General features: G+C 32.5%; 1 protein-coding gene across 1 annotated transcript in view; it reads right to left on the bottom strand.

Moving 5' to 3' along the window:
* Positions 1-18,986, bottom strand: part of sws (patatin like phospholipase domain containing sws) — a 164,726-nt gene that overhangs the window by 86,490 nt on the left and 59,250 nt on the right. The window contains exons 19-22 of the mRNA XM_067288448.1: positions 14,532-14,595; positions 14,376-14,448; positions 12,445-12,576; positions 11,754-11,817 (exon numbers count right to left, since the gene is read on the bottom strand). Coding sequence (XP_067144549.1) covers positions 11,754-11,817; positions 12,445-12,576; positions 14,376-14,448; positions 14,532-14,595 — 333 coding nt within the window. The remainder of the gene's footprint in view (positions 1-11,753; positions 11,818-12,444; positions 12,577-14,375; positions 14,449-14,531; positions 14,596-18,986) is intronic.

Raw genomic sequence — 18,986 nt, 5'->3', positions numbered from 1 at the left:
TAGTTTGTATTTAATAATTTTTTATTTTTAATGCCTGTGCATGTGATGTCTCATAATGTATATCTATGCAATTACAGTCAAACTTCCATATTACAAATTTCAATATAGCAAATTTCTCTGTATAAATAAATAACGACTAACCCGTTACCAAGCTACACATCCACAAGAGCTGAATTATCGGGCTAGAGTTGGCTATAATAAATAAATAATTATTAAGACAATTTGGCACTAGAGCTCGGCGTTAGGCGCCATCTCTTACTAAACTTAATAATAATTAAATTAAATAAATAATTTTAATAATTTGGAACTGGAGGAAAAGAAATCGGCCCGAAGCGGGACTCGAACCCGCAACTTCTGCTATCCGTGCAGACACGTTACCAGTTACGCTACCCGGACCTTCGGTCCGATCGCCTCCTCCAGTATATATAAGCTAACACGACGACCATCGACGGTCATTACAATGCCGTCGATGGTCGTCAAATTTATTTAATTTAATTATTATTAAGTTTAGTAAGAGATGGCGCCTAACGCCGAGCTCTAGTGCCAAATTGTCTTAATAATTATTTATTTATTATAGCCAACTCTAGCCTGATAATTCGGCTCTTGTGAATGTGTAAATTTCTCTGTATAATGAATATTTGAATTGTACACTGCTCTTTCAGCCAAAAATATATGTTAAATTGTATCTAAATGACAAAGTTAAATTTCTAAGTAACAAATTTTTTGTAATATATAAGGACAAAATAGCAACAAATTGAACCTTTAAAAAATTCCAGGATAATTAATCGCAAATTCGATAATCAAAACATTAGAGGTTGCAATTGATTATCGAATTTGCAATTAATTATCCTGGAATTTCTTTAAGGAGCCGTCCATAAATTACGTGAGGGCAATTTCGGCCATTCTAGACCCCCACCCACACGTGTAAGAAACTAATATTTTCTTTAATCCCCTCTCCCCATCTTACGTAATATTTAGGTATGATTTTATAGAAAGATTAACAAAAAACATTTTTTTTATGAAACCCTAAAAACCTTCGGTCCAAAATATATAATTATTAATTAGTTAATTAGTCTTTTATAAACAATAGTACATATTAAGTGAACAAATTTAAAAATATAAAAATTTAATGAATTTGAATGAACAATTTATTTTAAGAATTTTTTTTTTTTAATTAACAACAGTCTTTTTATTACCATCATTAAACAACGTCATAATATTCATTTTTATATTAATTTTCACAAAAGGATGCAAAATACTTTGACAGATTGACTAGCTAGTACACCTGTAAACAGAAATGTCATACAAAACAAAACAAGAGAGAATAGAGAGAAACCACATTCTGTTACCATATTGATTTTATCTTGGCTAAGACCAAGAAAATAAACTACTTGCTGCTAAAATGTGCTAGGTGCACCTGGGTACTAAATCATAAAGCTTGTAAAACTCTATATAATGTGACAGTACAACCAATGCTACTTTACGCAGCCTCTAGCTGGGATCATGTAACTAGTAAAAATTCAGTAGCAAGTAATACCCCGTTCGCACCGAGCGTTTCAATCTAGATTGTGACCAAGGTCAGCGACTATGCCTTGGTGCGAACACCCTCGACCGTTTCAATCTCGACTGAAATGACGTTCAATCGCGATTGACTGGAGAGAGTTTTTGAAACTAGATCCAGTCATAAGAGAGATCCCACAATCCCACGCGCGCAAGAAAATACAAGATGGCTACAGAACACGTGTCGGGCTATCGGCAAAAAAATAAAAAAGTTGTTGGGAGAGACGATGACATCTGTCTATTATTAGATATATGGCAAGAAAAAGTATTTATTTCTAATCAAAACTTCCATTTTGTGTGTTGGTGTTTGTGACTTACCGAGTAGTTATGCCAGTTTTATCATCGCTTACAATAGCCGGGTTATTCTCAAGCGAGTTACCTGTGCGAACGGCACGACGTTCGACTGGCGACAGTCACAATCCAGATTGTAGGCAAATCGAGATCGAAGTGAGTCGTGGATTGTGTGCGAACGTAGTATAAATTACTCTTTTCAAAGACAGTTTGCCATCAGAATTTCAAAGTCCTGCAGAACTGTTTCTACTAATGCCTCTCTGATACTAGCTTAGCTCCTTCCTTCACCACTATGTATTGTAGAAAAGGTTCTAAACTACTACATTAGAACTAGAAACATCAAGGCTCAACAATCTCTACTCCTATCTACAGCTGTTCATACACTACCACATTGCAATTACCCTACTATCTCTGTCACCCTGTAGACAAGGTTATCCCCAAGGTACATTTGATGTCATCTGCTTTCCTCCATGGATAACCATGCAGACATTAATATCTACGCAGGTGGGTCCAAAAGCCCCTTCATTTCGGCTCAAGTATCTGTATCTTCCTCCAAACTGACGTATTTTGCCCGAAATATGTTAGAAGATACAGATACCCCCACATACCTCCATCTATCAAGCTGAAGATGCTGTATACCAAGCTGTTCAGTGAGCCACTTCACTACCAAACAAAACTATCAACATTTACAGTGAGTGATTCTCAGTCTGTCCTAAAAGCTCTTAAATCCCAATTGCAATAGCAATAAAATCACATATCCAGCACTATATTAAAAATCTTGTAAATAAGGTAACTTTTATATTTGTTCCTGGCCATACTGGCATATTGGAAAAGAAGAAGCCAACTTCGGGGCTAAGTCAACTGAAAAGAATACTGACTTGGACTACACGCACTCCCCTCTCTCACGTAGCAGCCTTAAAAATTATATTCGTGACAACGCTATGCAAAAGTGGAATCAACAATGGTTGAGCAGTAAAACTGGTAGAATAAGAAGACTTTATTTTCCTGGTGTTAAATGCAGGTTCTCACCTACCATTTAAAGATTTAACGTTTGCTACTGCTCAACTTCTTACTGAGCATGGTAATTTTAGAAGCTACCTGGCAATGTATAACCAGGCAGAAATTGCCTCTTGCTATTGCTCTACAGAAAACCTAGACACCATTGACCACATAATCTATCATTGACCGATTTATGATCAAGCTAGACTTATTTTGAAATTAGAAATCTTTACACTTGGTTTCAGGTGGCCATGTCCATTCAACATGCTTGTTCAGAAGACACTGTTTGATGCTTTTTACAATTATGCTCAATATATATGGAAGAAAAGACTATAATTTCAAATTTCTAGTTTTACATTTTAGTTTTCACTAAAAGGCAAAATACTAATTTTATGTTTACTTTGTATCATGTATTTTGGTTTATGTATTCTTAGTGTTATACACCCATAGGAGTGGTTCATTTATTCTGATAAAAAAAAAAAGAGAGAGAAACTACACAGCCTTTCTCCCATGGTGAAAAATGTGTAGAGCGTGAGTCTGCTAGCATTATTATTCTATCACGTCACACGAGATGACGTTATTACAATGAGCATTCTTAATAGAAACCTGCCAAATTAAAGCTAAATTCAAAATTCCACCACTCAACAAGATTAAAAAATAAAAATATTACGTAAGACGAGATCTATTACCCCCTACTCGAGTAAGAAATCGCAAGAAATCCTTGACCTCCACCCACCCCGAAATACCTTATGTAATTTATAAACGGCCCCTAAAGGTTCAATTCATTGCTATTTTTTATGTAAGGACAATCAATCATAAAAACACCATCCAAGTTGAGTTTGAATTTAGGTTCAATTGCAGATATCAATCTGTAAACCCTTTGTAAAACCACAGCCCTTTGTATGAGAAATACTAATCGTTAGCTTTTAACCCTTTTCTCTCAAAATCTTGTTTATGTTTATTTTGCAATCCCACCTAAGGCAATATAGGTCAGTCAGGCGATATTATTTTAAAAATTCACCAAAAATCAAATTATCATTATATCTACATGAAAAAAAAAAAATCACATACATTTATTAATATCTTTAGTTTTAAATACAATACTTTTCAATACATTTTATTAAAAAAATTTATAAAAAGAAAAAAATTATATATATCAGAACTGACATTCAAACTTGATAATTTGTAACTTTGACAAAATTAACATTGTCTAGTTACCTAGCTTTTTGCTGGCACCGAGCCAGAAAGACGTAGAATATTGTTTTGTACAATTTGATATAACACTTATGCATGTAGTTTATTCGTTGTGAGATTATAGCACATTATATCAAACATTTGTTTGAAATCAAAATTTTATAGCAGTTGATAGCAGATATCAACTAATATAATGAACTAATATACTTTATTCACTTCATATCGAACGAAATTATATATTTTTGTAATAAACATATGATTACCAGTAGCAATACATTTAAAATATCAACAAATGTTACATTTTTTTATTTATTTTATATATAAAATATCAGAACTGAGCGTCACAACTTGAATATTTATAACACGACTTATTATAGCTAAATAAACTTATTATAGCATGAATAAACTTATTATAGCACAAATGAACTTATTATAGTAATATTATTGCATGAATATGCTAAAAATGAAAAAAAAATTATCAGAAAAAATAAATTAAGGAAAAAAAGCATTAATTAAAATTTTTTAAGTCAACAAAACACCACCTGGACAAAAATATGTGAAACAGATGATAGACAAGACAATGCCGTCAAGTGCCGACGTCGGTTGTCGATAAATTTTACAAATATCGATTTTTGCCAGAGTAACGACTAATCGGTACTATCAAAGTTTAGCTTAACAATGAGGGATACCGATCGATCACTACTTTCGGGTGAAAAGGGTTAAACTATCATGTAATCTGCCCCCACATGGCTACTGGTTGTAAAGAGAGAGAGATCATCTGTCAATAAGGGCATTTGGACCTAAACAATTTAGAGTGTTACAGTATTTACATATTAAAATAAATGAAATTTAATACTGTATTATACAGTACTTTTTAGTAATAATGTAACTTATAGGTAACATGTTTTTATTAAAAAAAATGAATCTACTGAATAAATTTTTTTGAAGACCTGAAACACATCCCTATTCACTTCATAATACAGTACAGTATAATGGATTAATTTTGCACCAATTTTGTTTACGCTGCTTTATTTGAAAACTCATCCATCATGAAATCGGGGAGGCCTGTTCAATGAATATTGATATTAGTGATATTTTTTATTGTGTACAGTCTTACTTATGCAGATGGTTGAGATCAGTCATACCTAAATCATTTCCATATTGAATGCTATGTAAAGTTCAGGGAAACTTTAAGTTTGTCTATCAGGGTTCTCAGAAACATTAAAATTGAAAGTGAAATGCAACTTTTCAACTTCAGGTTTGAGAGTGAATGTTCTATAATGTAGTACAAAAATGTCAAAGCAAAAGTGTTTAAGCATTACTAAAAACATTAAAGCATTGTGGAAAGTTAATAAAGGCTCAAAGAAAGAAAAAGAAATTGAAGCAAGTTTATCAACCATAATTAAAAAAATAATAAATAAATAAATCACAAATCAATTTTGAAATTAGCCGATGATGTAAGACAACAAAATATGCTAGAACTAGGGTTGCCACCTATCCGAGTTTGACCCAGAGACTCCGGGATTCAGTGAGTTATCTCCAGGCTCAATTAATATTTCTCCGGGTTGTGCAAGTTGAAATGAATATGTACAAAATTATATGCAAACCGTCGCGTATATTTCTTCCCAGTGTACCAAATTACTAGTGTGGTGGTCGTTGGCTTAAATACATAATGTCTATAACTGGCATAGGCACAATGCTGCTGCATGCTATGTAGTTATACTCTCTCTTGTGACATCTGTCAAGAGATGTCTATTGAGAGTGACATGTCATAGCCTACATAGAGAACAGTTTGATAATCAGTGTTCGTGTTGGTTGATGATTAATAGTAAGTTATAAAATATAGTTACTCCTATTGTCCCATGCTCTAGTCAGTCTCGAGCAGGCTAAATAGCATAACACACATGGTTCTGTTGACCCTCAAAAAAAATTTTTTTTTGATTTTCAGATGTTTTTTGTCTCCAAATTTTTCCAAAAATTTTTATCCATGCAAAAAAAATTTTATCGCGATTTTAATTCAACCTTTAATGATGCACGATTAACGCTTAATTGTTTTTTTATTGGATTTTTTAAAAATCAAATTTCATTCATCGTTCTAAAAGTTCTAGTACCCAGATTTTACTTCGGTAAAGTTATTTAAAGCTACTTTCTGATGTCAAAAATGACATCCAATAGTTTTTTAATTTTTTAATTAATAAAGAGAAAACAACACCTTTCTTAAATTCCAGCAAAAGTTTAACTATATAAAAACGTTTTCAACTGATTTCATCAGTCTTCTTCAGTTACTCGAACAAAAAAACAAAAAGAACGAACCAAATTCAAATTTACAAAATCACGAGAATGGAAAGAATTCTCGTGATTGCGCAGACTATGCAAAAACGATGTACCGATAAACGGTAAAAAATGCAAATTCTTGACAAAAAAATGCAGATTCTTGACAAACTATATATAATATCACAATCTTACGTTATCCAATGAATGATTTCCAAGCAGACGATAGCCCATCTGCGTCCCTGTGGTTGATGCAATGGGATGTTAATTGTGCCCTATATATTTCTAATTTCTCCAAATGTCTAACGGCCTGTTTAGATCTAGTGGCTTTTATGATGGAAGCACTATCCCAGTGTACCGTGATCTCCTGTTGCTTAGCAAATGCTGCTAGGACTGTGCTGTCAACTGTCCTCTTAACTGATTGCTTATGCTCTTTTATTCTTTGCTGTAAACCACGCAAGGTGGCCCCAATGTACACTAGATCGGATTTAAAACGTTGGTCCCTGATTGGAATTGAGTACACTCCTGTTAGCTCATTTGGTTTCTCTTTCCTCTTATCATTCCTTAACAGACGGTATACTGTCGGGTTGCGCCTATATATTATGCGTAAGTTCCTTTCTTTGGATACCTTCTTAACAATACTTTTAATAAACGGAATATAGTCCATGACCACTGTTTTTTTCTATTCAGTTCTGTGTTGTTGATGTTTACGTCTCTGTATAGTGCGAACGTGGGTGCATTACATTTTTCCACGACGGGTCTTATCTGATTGCATTTGGCAAGACGCACAAACCAGGCTAAGATCTTTGGTGGTCTTGGTGCCTTCATAATGATATTGTCCAAACGCAAAAAGCGTGCTAACGGAGACTTGGCAAACCTCTTAACTCTATTGTGTAATTTTTCTAACAGCTTGTCCGGAGCAATAACGCATTCTGTGTTAGTAATATACTCCTGCAATTTCTGAGCATATGTATCCCGTTTAACAAGTACAATATCCTTAGTCTTATCGGCTTTCATAAGAATCACTTCATTCCTCCGCAGCCATTCTCTCGTTTGCTTGATGTAATTCTGAAACTGTCCGGAGCCCGTCCTAGCCCGTTTCTCTCTTTCGGCCAAAAACCTTGTTTGCCAACGTACGTAATCCTGGTTAGTGTGACCCAAATTAGAGATAAGTAGCTCAATATTAGGTATGATGGTATCCGGACTTATTTTCGGGTTGGGAGCATACATAGGACCATATTCTAGTGCTCTTATAAAACACTGTGGTGGTGTGATGTCATCCCATGCGGTAATGGAGCTTTTTAATTTCGTACGTGGTTTAATGTAATGGCATTTGAATAACCATTTAAGTTTCTTTATATATCGCCGTTTTAAATTTCTTTCTATGCTCGTAGTCAATGCGATAACTCTATTGTTGACTTCTTCTAGGATCTCTTGGTCTTCTCGGTAGAGGTCATTTTCCAATTGTATAAGTTTATGTAGTAATGTATAATAACACCTTCTGACATTCCTGACCGCCTTGTTGAGGCATAACTTTTTTAGTTTCGGTAACAGCGAATCACAGCCAACAGGTAATTTGATGCGAGCGATTGACATTGGATAAACCCCATTCAATCGGCATTGGATAAGAAACTCTTAGTTCTTGCCTTGATAAGCTTGACAACCAATCTTCTGTTACCGAAACTAAAAAAGTTATGCCTCAACAAGGCGGTCAGGAATGTCAGAAGGTGTTATTATACATTACTACATAAACTTATACAATTGGAAAATGACCTCTACCGAGAAGACCAAGAGATCCTAGAAGAAGTCAACAATAGAGTTATCGCATTGACTACGAGCATAGAAAGAAATTTAAAACGGCGATATATAAAGAAACTTAAATGGTTATTCAAATGCCATTACATTAAACCACGTACGAAATTAAAAAGCTCCATTACCGCATGGGATGACATCACACCACCACAGTGTTTTATAAGAGCACTAGAATATGGTCCTATGTATGCTCCCAACCCGAAAATAAGTCCGGATACCATCATACCTAATATTGAGCTACTTATCTCTAATTTGGGTCACACTAACCAGGATTACGTACGTTGGCAAACAAGGTTTTTGGCCGAAAGAGAGAAACGGGCTAGGACGGGCTCCGGACAGTTTCAGAATTACATCAAGCAAACGAGAGAATGGCTGCGGAGGAATGAAGTGATTCTTATGAAAGCCGATAAGACTAAGGATATTGTACTTGTTAAACGGGATACATATGCTCAGAAATTGCAGGAGTATATTACTAACACAGAATGCGTTATTGCTCCGGACAAGCTGTTAGAAAAATTACACAATAGAGTTAAGAGGTTTGCCAAGTCTCCGTTAGCACGCTTTTTGCGTTTGGACAATATCATTATGAAGGCACCAAGACCACCAAAGATCTTAGCCTGGTTTGTGCGTCTTGCCAAATGCAATCAGATAAGACCCGTCGTGGAAAAATGTAATGCACCCACGTTCGCACTAGAAAAGCAGCTTGTCAGATTTATTCGGGATAAGATCCAGGATTACCCTTATTGCATCAAAGACTCCTTGCAACTCGTACATAGAATGAATGAAATTATGCTTAAGGACAGGGAACACATGACGGTTATGGACTTTAAGGCCTTGTATCCCTCGATAAAACTCCCTCCGTGCTTCTGCGCCTTAAGGGACTTCTTGTTTAACAACATCGTGAATTCATTCAAATACAAAAGGCAAATTTTGGAATTAGCTGATCTCATCTGTCATTCTTCTTTCTTTGAATTTCAAGGGAAAACATACATGCAAGGAAGGGGAGTCCCGATGGGTAGTCCCATATCAGCGATGCTCTGTGAATTGGTCCTACGAAACCTAGAATGCAATATATTACCTTCATTCCAAGAAGACATAGTTTTCTATACCAGATATGTTGATGACATATTCATCATATGGCATAATGATCGCAATACCCGTCGCTTTCTTGATGCAATCAACAGCAACCCCTACGGACTCACATTGGAGTTGAACCAAGAGAGTGACTTTAGGGTTAACTTCTTGGACTTGACGATCACATGTAAGGATGGGGAGATACAGACGGATATCTTCAGGAAACCGGTATATCAACCTAGCATCATACCCAGAAACTCCGTGGATCCTGAACAGTTTAAGTTAGCGGCTTTACGAGCATGGATACAACGAGCTTACACACATTGCTCAAGTATTTGCAACACGTACAAGGAGTTGGAGTACGTAAGAAGCGTAGCAACACAGTTTGGTTATCAGAGAAGGGTAGTGAACCGTCTAATTACGGATATACAGAGACGTAAACATCAACAACACAGAACTGAACAGAAAAAAACAGTGGTCATGGACTATATTCCGTTTATTAAAAGTATTGTTAAGAAGGTATCCAAAGAAAGGAACTTACGCATAATATATAGGCGCAACCCGACAGTATACCGTCTGTTAAGGAATGATAAGAGGAAAGAGAAACCAAATGAGCTAACAGGAGTGTACTCAATTCCAATCAGGGACCAACGTTTTAAATCCGATCTAGTGTACATTGGGGCCACCTTGCGTGGTTTACAGCAAAGAATAAAAGAGCATAAGCAATCAGTTAAGAGGACAGTTGACAGCACAGTCCTAGCAGCATTTGCTAAGCAACAGGAGATCACGGTACACTGGGATAGTGCTTCCATCATAAAAGCCACTAGATCTAAACAGGCCGTTAGACATTTGGAGAAATTAGAAATATATAGGGCACAATTAACATCCCATTGCATCAACCACAGGGACGCAGATGGGCTATCGTCTGCTTGGAAATCATTCATTGGATAACGTAAGATTGTGATATTATATATAGTTTGTCAAGAATCTGCATTTTTTTGTCAAGAATTTGCATTTTTTACCGTTTATCGGTACATCGTTTTTGCATAGTCTGCGCAATCACGAGAATTCTTTCCATTCTCGTGATTTTGTAAATTTGAATTTGGTTCGTTCTTTTTGTTTTTTTGTTCGAGTAACTGAAGAAGACTGATGAAATCAGTTGAAAACGTTTTTATATAGTTAAACTTTTGCTGGAATTTAAGAAAGGTGTTGTTTTCTCTTTATTATACCAGTTCCAGTAGGTTCGTTATTCATTTTTAATTAATTAAACGTTTATATAATAAAATCTATTAAGTCGGGGGGGTCAGAAATCGCAATAAAAGTGTAATTTTTTAAAAATATTTAGAAATATACAGACAGCTAGTATTCACTCTACTTTAGACCCTTCACCTCCCGAGACTTATATGGAAACGTCCTAGTTTTTTTTTGGTTTCTTAAATCATCGTCTCTGGGCAAGACTAAGTTATGAGGTGGCAACCCTAGCTAGAACCTGTGTTACATTGATATAGATAGAGCAGGTTTAATGCTTTTAAGTGTGAAACATATTATGAAGAGAACATTTTTTTATGTTGTTTTGGACAACAAAAAATTAGAAATTTTTAAAAACAAAAATGTAGTTAAACTAACTTAAGAATTTTAACACAAACGTAATATAAACTTAATTTTAAGTAAGTTTACTTTATGATATTACATTTATATTAATTTAAATTAGGTAAAATGAAAAAAAATTGTTAAAATAATACTGTATTTATATCAACATCCCAAAGCCCAATGTATTGATATTAAGCCAATAATAGCCAGTGCAGAAAAGTTCTCTATCATAGAGGGTTCCCTGTGCAGGTACAAAGGAAAAAAAACACATCTAATTAAATAAACACGCTCTAGGATGCCAATGAAATAACCAAAAGTTTATTTTACAGTTAATAAGTTCAGTTCAAGATACACTACTATCACAATACCTCAATTCTCTGCCAACTTTCCCAAGCCTACTTCTTGTGACATACATGAGAACAAAGAGGGGAAATTCACACTTTGGTACACTTAGAGACCCACTTTCAACACATCCTTTCTCTTGCTGGCCAAACCAAAAAGTGCCATTTCTGTCCTACAGACCTGCACAAGGATTCTTCTAGATCTGGGTCCCTCTGACATTAAGCCCTTGGGGCTTAGATTCTACTGCTTGACAAACCAGTTAGACAAACAGTCAATGACAAACCAAACCAAATTCTTAAGACCACATCAGATTATTAATGGCAATCATTTGGTTTAATACTGTATTTACCAAAAATTGTTATTTCTGTATAATGAAAATTTCCCTATTTTCAGGATTTAGTGACTGTTATATAGAAGTTTGATTGTACTTTGAATTGTGTGTTCTATTCCAATTTATGTTCCATCTTTAGAATTTGATGATAGCCTTCGAATAAGGTTGAAAATGTTAGTTCTTCATTAAACTTTTGTACTCTATTGGATTAAGGTGTACTCTGATGTTTTTATTATTAACAATATCCAGTATTTAAAGTGTGATTTACACTACATTTTATTATCATTACCTATTGAAAGCTGATGGTCCTGATGTTTTTCTGATAAAATCTGATGTTAATCTCAATGTTTCGCCTAGAAAACAGACAAGTTACTATTTAAATAATACTTGAAATAACAATTGTGCAAATAATTATGTTATAATTAATTATTAAACATAATTAAAATTATAATTATTTCAGACATCAATAAATATGTCAAATACAAAAACAAAGCTTCAAACAAAACTATATATATATATTTTATCCTAAAAACTAAGGAAAAAAATGGTGGTGGTATGAACAACAGAGATTTATCAATCTATTGATTATAATGACTATTATTATTAGATAAATATCAAACTGTTAACAAGGATATTTTTATACTAATAAAACAATGATTAAAGTTATTCTTAAAGAAAATATGAGAATGTAAGTTAAAGTAATTTTATATTATAAAATTAACAATGATGCAAATGATGATAATGAAATTTCCTCAATTACAACATCAGTGGATTAATTTATATCAAATTTCAATTTAATTTATTCAGTTCACCACTAATTACAGTAAAAAATAAAATAAAAATGTCAGAAAGTTGTTTAATCTTTTCTTGAAATTATGAGGAAAAAACAGATAATAGTTTTATCAAAGAATTTCTAACTAAACAGTTATATTTGTTAATTATAAATATACACACACACAAACAATAATTCAGTAAATTACCAATTGTAGTTAAAGAATGATATAATTCCATGGTAAATGCAGCAAGAGGTACTTCTTCATTTACTGCCATGATGGCAACTGTGGCAAAATTAGAACCACTTGGTCGAGAATCAAGGTTTAACATTCTTTCAGCTAAAAGTTTAAAAAAAATGGCATCAAATAATTATTTTTATAAAAATCACTACTATATATGCATACTAATTTTATTTTAACTATCACTAACTGAATAAAATTGAATTATAATTTTTTTTCCAAAGATCCTAACAATCTTTAAAATAAAGAAAATTTTTAATGTGAATAATTTTTAATTTTGGGGATTACTAATGGTTAAACTTTACATTTCTGAATTTTAACTTAATTACAAATAGTCAAATGTACACAATAGACAAATGCTTTCTTAAACATTTCATTTATATTTCATATGAGAATTGCATATTTGTATAGAAAGAGAATTTCTTTAGAATTCTTAGTCACTAGAAGTTCTGATAAATCACTATTGAATTTTAATAAGAGCTGGAATTTTTATACTCCCTGTATTGTAGTTTGCTTTTACATAAAATTGTAATGTTTGTAACAATCATAATGCCACATTCCCTTTATTGTATGTTTTCTGACAATATCTGACAGCCAATTTCTCCTGTAAATGTAACTAATTGTGATGGCAATTCCAATACAAAATGTTACAAAATGTAAAAGTTAAATGGATAATTAATATTCTAAACTATCTGCAACCTAGAAAAGAGTATAGTGAATTGATGTCATTTTGTTGTCTAAATCATTTTAAAAAAACTAAGTTTGCATTCTTAGAAAATATACAGTTAAACAAGTCTATTTTTACATTTTTATGCAAATGAGATTACAAATTACAACAGTAATTCTAATAAAAACTGCACTTCAAAAAGTTTAAAAATTCTAGGCCACATCAACTGTCTGTAATAAAATAATTTTGATTATTAATGTCTCTGTTATATGAAACTTTACAAACATTACATCTAAACAAGAAAATGACATCAATTCACTATACTCTTTTCTAGGTTGCTGATAGTTTAGATTATTTTTTATCCACTTAACTTTTACATTTTGTATTGGAATTAAAATCACAATTAGTTACATTTACAAGAGAAATTGGCTGTCAGATATTGTCAGAAAATATACAATAAAGTGAATGTGACATGATTGCTTTTACATAAAACTGTAATGTTTGTAACAAACTACAATACAGGGAGTATAAAAATTCCAGCTCTCATTAAAATTCAATAGTAATTTATCAGAACTTCTAGTGACTAAAAATTCTAAAGCGAATTCTCTTTCTATACATAAATATGCAATTCTCTCTCATATGAAGTGTAAATGAAATGTTTAAGAAAGCATTTGTTCTATTGTGTACATTTGACTATTTGTAATTAAGTTAAAATTCAGAAATGTAAAGTTTAACTATTAGTAATCTGCATGGTAAGGAGGAGTTGAGAGTTCAAGTTCCACTCCAGAAATATTATTTTCTTCCAGTACTTTATAATTTTAATTAAATAATTTAGATTATTAAATTTATCAAGAGATGGCATCTAACACCTAACTCTAGTGCCAAATTGTCTTATAAAATATTAATATTATAGCCATTTCTAGCCCAATAAAGTTCAGCATTAGTTGGAGGATAGCTTCAAACATTTACTTTTGATGAAACAATTTGTATACAATGTATTCAATTTTATTTTAAATACTCTAATGTAAAATTAAAATCTAGAGATTTATATTTTTGACTATATTTTTAATTATATGATAACACAATACAATAGAATAGACAGATTTCTCTAATGATTTATCAAATACAAAATTACTTAAAATAGTTTGATAATTTACTTTGATTCATCATAAAATTTATTATTAAATGAATACCAATAATGAATTATATAATGCATTGAAAAAATATTTACATGTTAATGTCATTCCTTTTTGTAAACTTCCCAAAATACTATCTCCTAGTAAATGTATTAAGCGTTGAACAATCTATTAAAAATTTTTTTTAAAATATATTAATAATTCATTTTACAACTCCAGCAGCAGTAACCTATTTTTATATTAAAGATTACCTCTGGGTATTTTGTCTTAATAGTTAATAATAATTCTTCTGGAAGCTTTGCCAATTCAGAATCCCTAGAAAAAAAAAATTTATGTCCTTTGATCAGTCTCTGCATCCGTGCAGAGATATGCGACTATCAAAGTGAAAGTTAACTGAACATCTTAATGATTGAAAATTATATCAATGATCTTGTTAATCCTTCATAACCTTGTACTATTTTTATATTGTATTATAAATTTGAGAGTAATAACCATATGGAATGTTCTATAAGACTAACTGAAAAAAGAATATAAATCTTACATCTCCACCTTCCTACCTTATAACACTGCCACCCTCAGCATTCCCAAATTATGGATCACATTATATGATCTGCTTTAAACAAAACCACAAAATATTGTATAAAAAGCATTCCATTTTTTTAATTTCAAATTTAAAAAAATTTATTAACTTTTGGTTTTAATAATTTTTCATTTTTATTATTGTACTTTTTACAGGGTGACAATAATTAACCCGTACAAAGTTTGTAGCAATGCTGCACCTGAACTTTTTTACTGTCACCAATTTACATACTATTGTTTAATTCTCCATGATTTCCTGCCCGTGTAGATGTACTTTCGATGTAATAAGGGTTAGTTCTTTATTTTTTTAATGGTGTCGAACAAATGTTGTGCAATTTTGGAGCTATTCTGGCAAGGAAAGCATCAATGTGAAATTGTTCGTCTGCTCGGTGTTCCAAAAATGACAGTCTCAGATGCAGTTCGGCGATTCAAGGAGCTTGGCCACAATGGTGACCGTCCTGGACGTGGAAGAAAGCGCACTGTCAACACGTCTAGGAACCGCAAGATCATCACAAAGCGAGTTGACTGACATGCGAAGGTCTCCATGAGAAAAATTGCTCGTGAGATCAGAATCAATTGCGAATCGGTGCGGTTAATGGCGAAAAAGGAACTCTTACTCAAGCCCTACAAGTTCCAAAAGGTTCAGCTCCTCACCGATGAAAACAAGTGCGTGAGACTCCAAAGATCCCGTTAACTCAAGCGTCGGGCCGCAGGTCGACAATGGGAGTGCATTCTCTTCACAGACGAGAAGCTTTTCTCCGTACAACCATCAAAACGACAGAAACTGGTCCGCGGGGGCTCCTGGACGCTCAACCGTCATCGAACATCACAAAATCCAATGTCAGTCATGGTTTGGGGCAGAATTTGTGCGAGCGGCAAGACACCCCTTGTTTTCGTCGATCAAGGGGCCAAAATCAATCAAGATGTGTACCACCATGACATTCTCGAGGCTGTGGTACTTCTGTGGGCTCAGCAGCATTTTGGCAGTGCGAAATGGACGTTTCAGCAGGACTCGGCACCGACACACAGGGCCAAGAAGACTCAGGAGTGTGCAAGGCTCATTTTCCCGATTTCATCTCGTCTGCGGAATGGCCACCGTACTCGCCGAATCTGAACCCAATGGACTACAGTGTGTGGTCTATTTTGGAAGCCAGGGCCTGTTCTAAGTGCCATGAAAGTTTGGAGTCGCTGAAGCAATCCTTGCGCTGGGAGTGAGAGAAACTGAAGAGTGAGGCCATCCAGAAGAATGCGATCCATTCCAGAAGAGTGCGGCCCATCGCTGAGAATTTCAAAACGAGTTTGGGGCTCTGCATCAAAGCAACAGGAGGCCACTTTGAAACTGGCTGAATATCTGATTAATACGTAAAGTATTGTCACTGTTATATGCTGTTGTTTTGCTAATTTTCATTTCTTTAATAAATTTACGATACAAAAAACTTGTACGGGTTAATTATTGTCACCCTGTAATATCAATTATCAGTTTTTTGTTTACCTAATCTTAATAAAGATGTAAATTGTTAGTCAAGATTTTGTGAGGTTTATTGAAAAGAAAACAAGTAAATTAATCCATTTTATTCTTATTCCATATTTTTAAGCAGGCATATAAGTCTGTTTTATAATGACTTCATTCAGGACATGAAAAAATTCATTACATTAAAAATTACATTGAAATTCATTATGTAGATAATCCTCTTGCAAAGTATCACATGACTTGCTTATTAGAAATTATATACTATATTATTTAAATACTAATATATTTTTGTACAAGTTATTAAACATTACTTTTTATACTAGGTGATCATAATTAAGGATTGTATACTGGTTTACCGATAAATTGACAAAAAAATCATTTGGTAACTTTACCGATAATTCGGCAAATGAAAAATCCACACTAGAAATTTTTTTGTAGAAAATATTGTGTTTATAGATATTTGAAAGGGCTAAAGGGACATTGAAAATAAAAAAAAAAAAAAACAGGTAAGTGTAAGCAACAATATACCTAATTATTAATTTAATGTGAGATATTTTTTGTTTAATTTTAAATTAAACTTTCTTGGGTTAGAGAGGTGCTGTAAATCGTACAGAAAGTGCTAGTTATCATATGTAATTTGTGCTCTGCAGTTTTAGATTTTTAAAGGTTTAAAATCTTTACAATCAACACTTTTCTTAAAGAATAAGTAAATATTTCCTTTTTTAATATTTAAAAATAATAATACATAAATATTTCACGTATTTTTTAAATTAATAGTAATTTTGAATACACCACATTATGACAGGACATTAATGCAATATTATTGTAAAATAACATTAAAATTTTTTACTTCTAACAACTGTTTAAAATAATTAAATACAAATATTTATTACAAGATTCTAATATTATGCCTTAAGATTGTGCAAAATATGTATTATTTTCTTGGGTAATCTTGGATTTAGTCGAATTTATGGACCTGCGCCTGCTGAGATATGCGCAGAATTAATAGAAAATAAATTAAAAGAATTTCAAATTTCTTTGAAAAATATTGTCTGCATAACATCGGACAGAGCTGCTGTCATGAAGAAAACAATGAAATTACTCAATAAAAACCATCAGTTATGTCTTGTCATGAACTGCAAATTGCAATCATAAAAGTTCTTTACAATATAAGCACATCAGATGTACAGGATGATGAATATAATGCTAATTTACTACTTACTACAGATTCTGATAATTCAAACATTGAATACAATAATTTTGAAATAAACCAAGAAACTACTGGCTGTACCGAACTTACTCTACAAAATGCAGAATTAAATTTTTTAATTACAAAAATACGACAGATAGTAAGACTTTTTAGAAAATCGCAAACCAAAAATACATTACTACAAAAATATGTCAAAGAAATTGAAAAAGAACTTTCTTTAATTTTAGATTGTAGAACCAGGTGGAATAGCTTACTAAACATGCTGGAAAGATTTTTATTACTTAAAGATACTGTCCGAAAAAGTCTAATAGATTTGAAACTGAACTTAAATTTCAATGACAGAAATAAAATTACTACAAATATAATCTCAAGTCTGCAACCCATTACGTTAGCCGTTGAAACACTGCAATGGAAAGACTAATTTATATGTAGCCGATGTTACTTTGAAATTTATGTTGGATGAATTAACCGACCAAAATACATTTTTAAGCATTGAACTAAAAAAAGCATTAATATATAGCATAAAGGAGAGAAGGACTGTTTATTCAGACATGTTACACTATTTGACAGACCCTAATTTGGTTTTGTTGGGTCAAGAAAATTATGACATTTTTAATATAAACAGTAAAGCATCAATAATCAAAAGCATTGTTGAAATACTTTTGATTATTGTTGAGAGTAGTCAGAACACTTAAATGATCCTGATTTGGATTCCAATTCAAAGTCAGATAACAAAAATATTGATACTTCTACACCTAATGTCAAATTATCAATGAAGCAGAAACTCTGACCTTATCAAACAAAAAACAATGTCAAGAAGAGTCAGTTCCACAAGCAAAGAACACGAAAGATTGGAAACAAATAGTAAAAAAAGAATTAGAGTACTTCCGCCAAGAAAAAGTACGGGGGAAGTATATTCAAATAGTATTTGATTATTTAACATACCATTCATCCAACAAGTGTTGAATCAGAAAGGGTATTCTCGGGATCTGAATTATTTTGTACAAATATTAGATCAAAATTAGGAGATAAGCCTTTAAATAATTTAAGTTTCTTGAGAAGTGATTTTTTAAAAAATGGTAATCAATAAAATGGTATTAGGTACTATATATTATTTCTGTTGTATTTTTATTTTTCTGTATTATTTTATTTGTTTCTAAAAGTTATTATTTTAGTTTGTTTAGAATAACACTTTTATTTTTATAATTTTTATATTCTATATCTTTGAAATAAAAAATGTGAAATGGAAATCAAAATGACTTATATTTTTTGTCGCCTTAATTTTATTTTTCAGGAAAAAATTTACCGGTAATTTACCGGTAAACCGGTATTTTAATTTTCATTTACCGAATTACCAGTAAATGAAAAATTCAGTAAATTTACAATCCCTAATCTAAATGAACCTTTAGCACCTTTATTCATGTAATGTACCATTACATATGCCCA

The sequence above is a fragment of the Centruroides vittatus genome, unplaced genomic scaffold, assembly GCF_030686945.1.
Source record: "Centruroides vittatus isolate TY-2023 unplaced genomic scaffold, ASM3068694v2 scaffold_861, whole genome shotgun sequence".
NCBI classification, from domain to species: domain Eukaryota; kingdom Metazoa; phylum Arthropoda; class Arachnida; order Scorpiones; family Buthidae; genus Centruroides; species Centruroides vittatus.
Note: the sequence above shows the minus strand (reverse complement) of the source record. Positions and strands in the feature narration are given on the sequence as shown.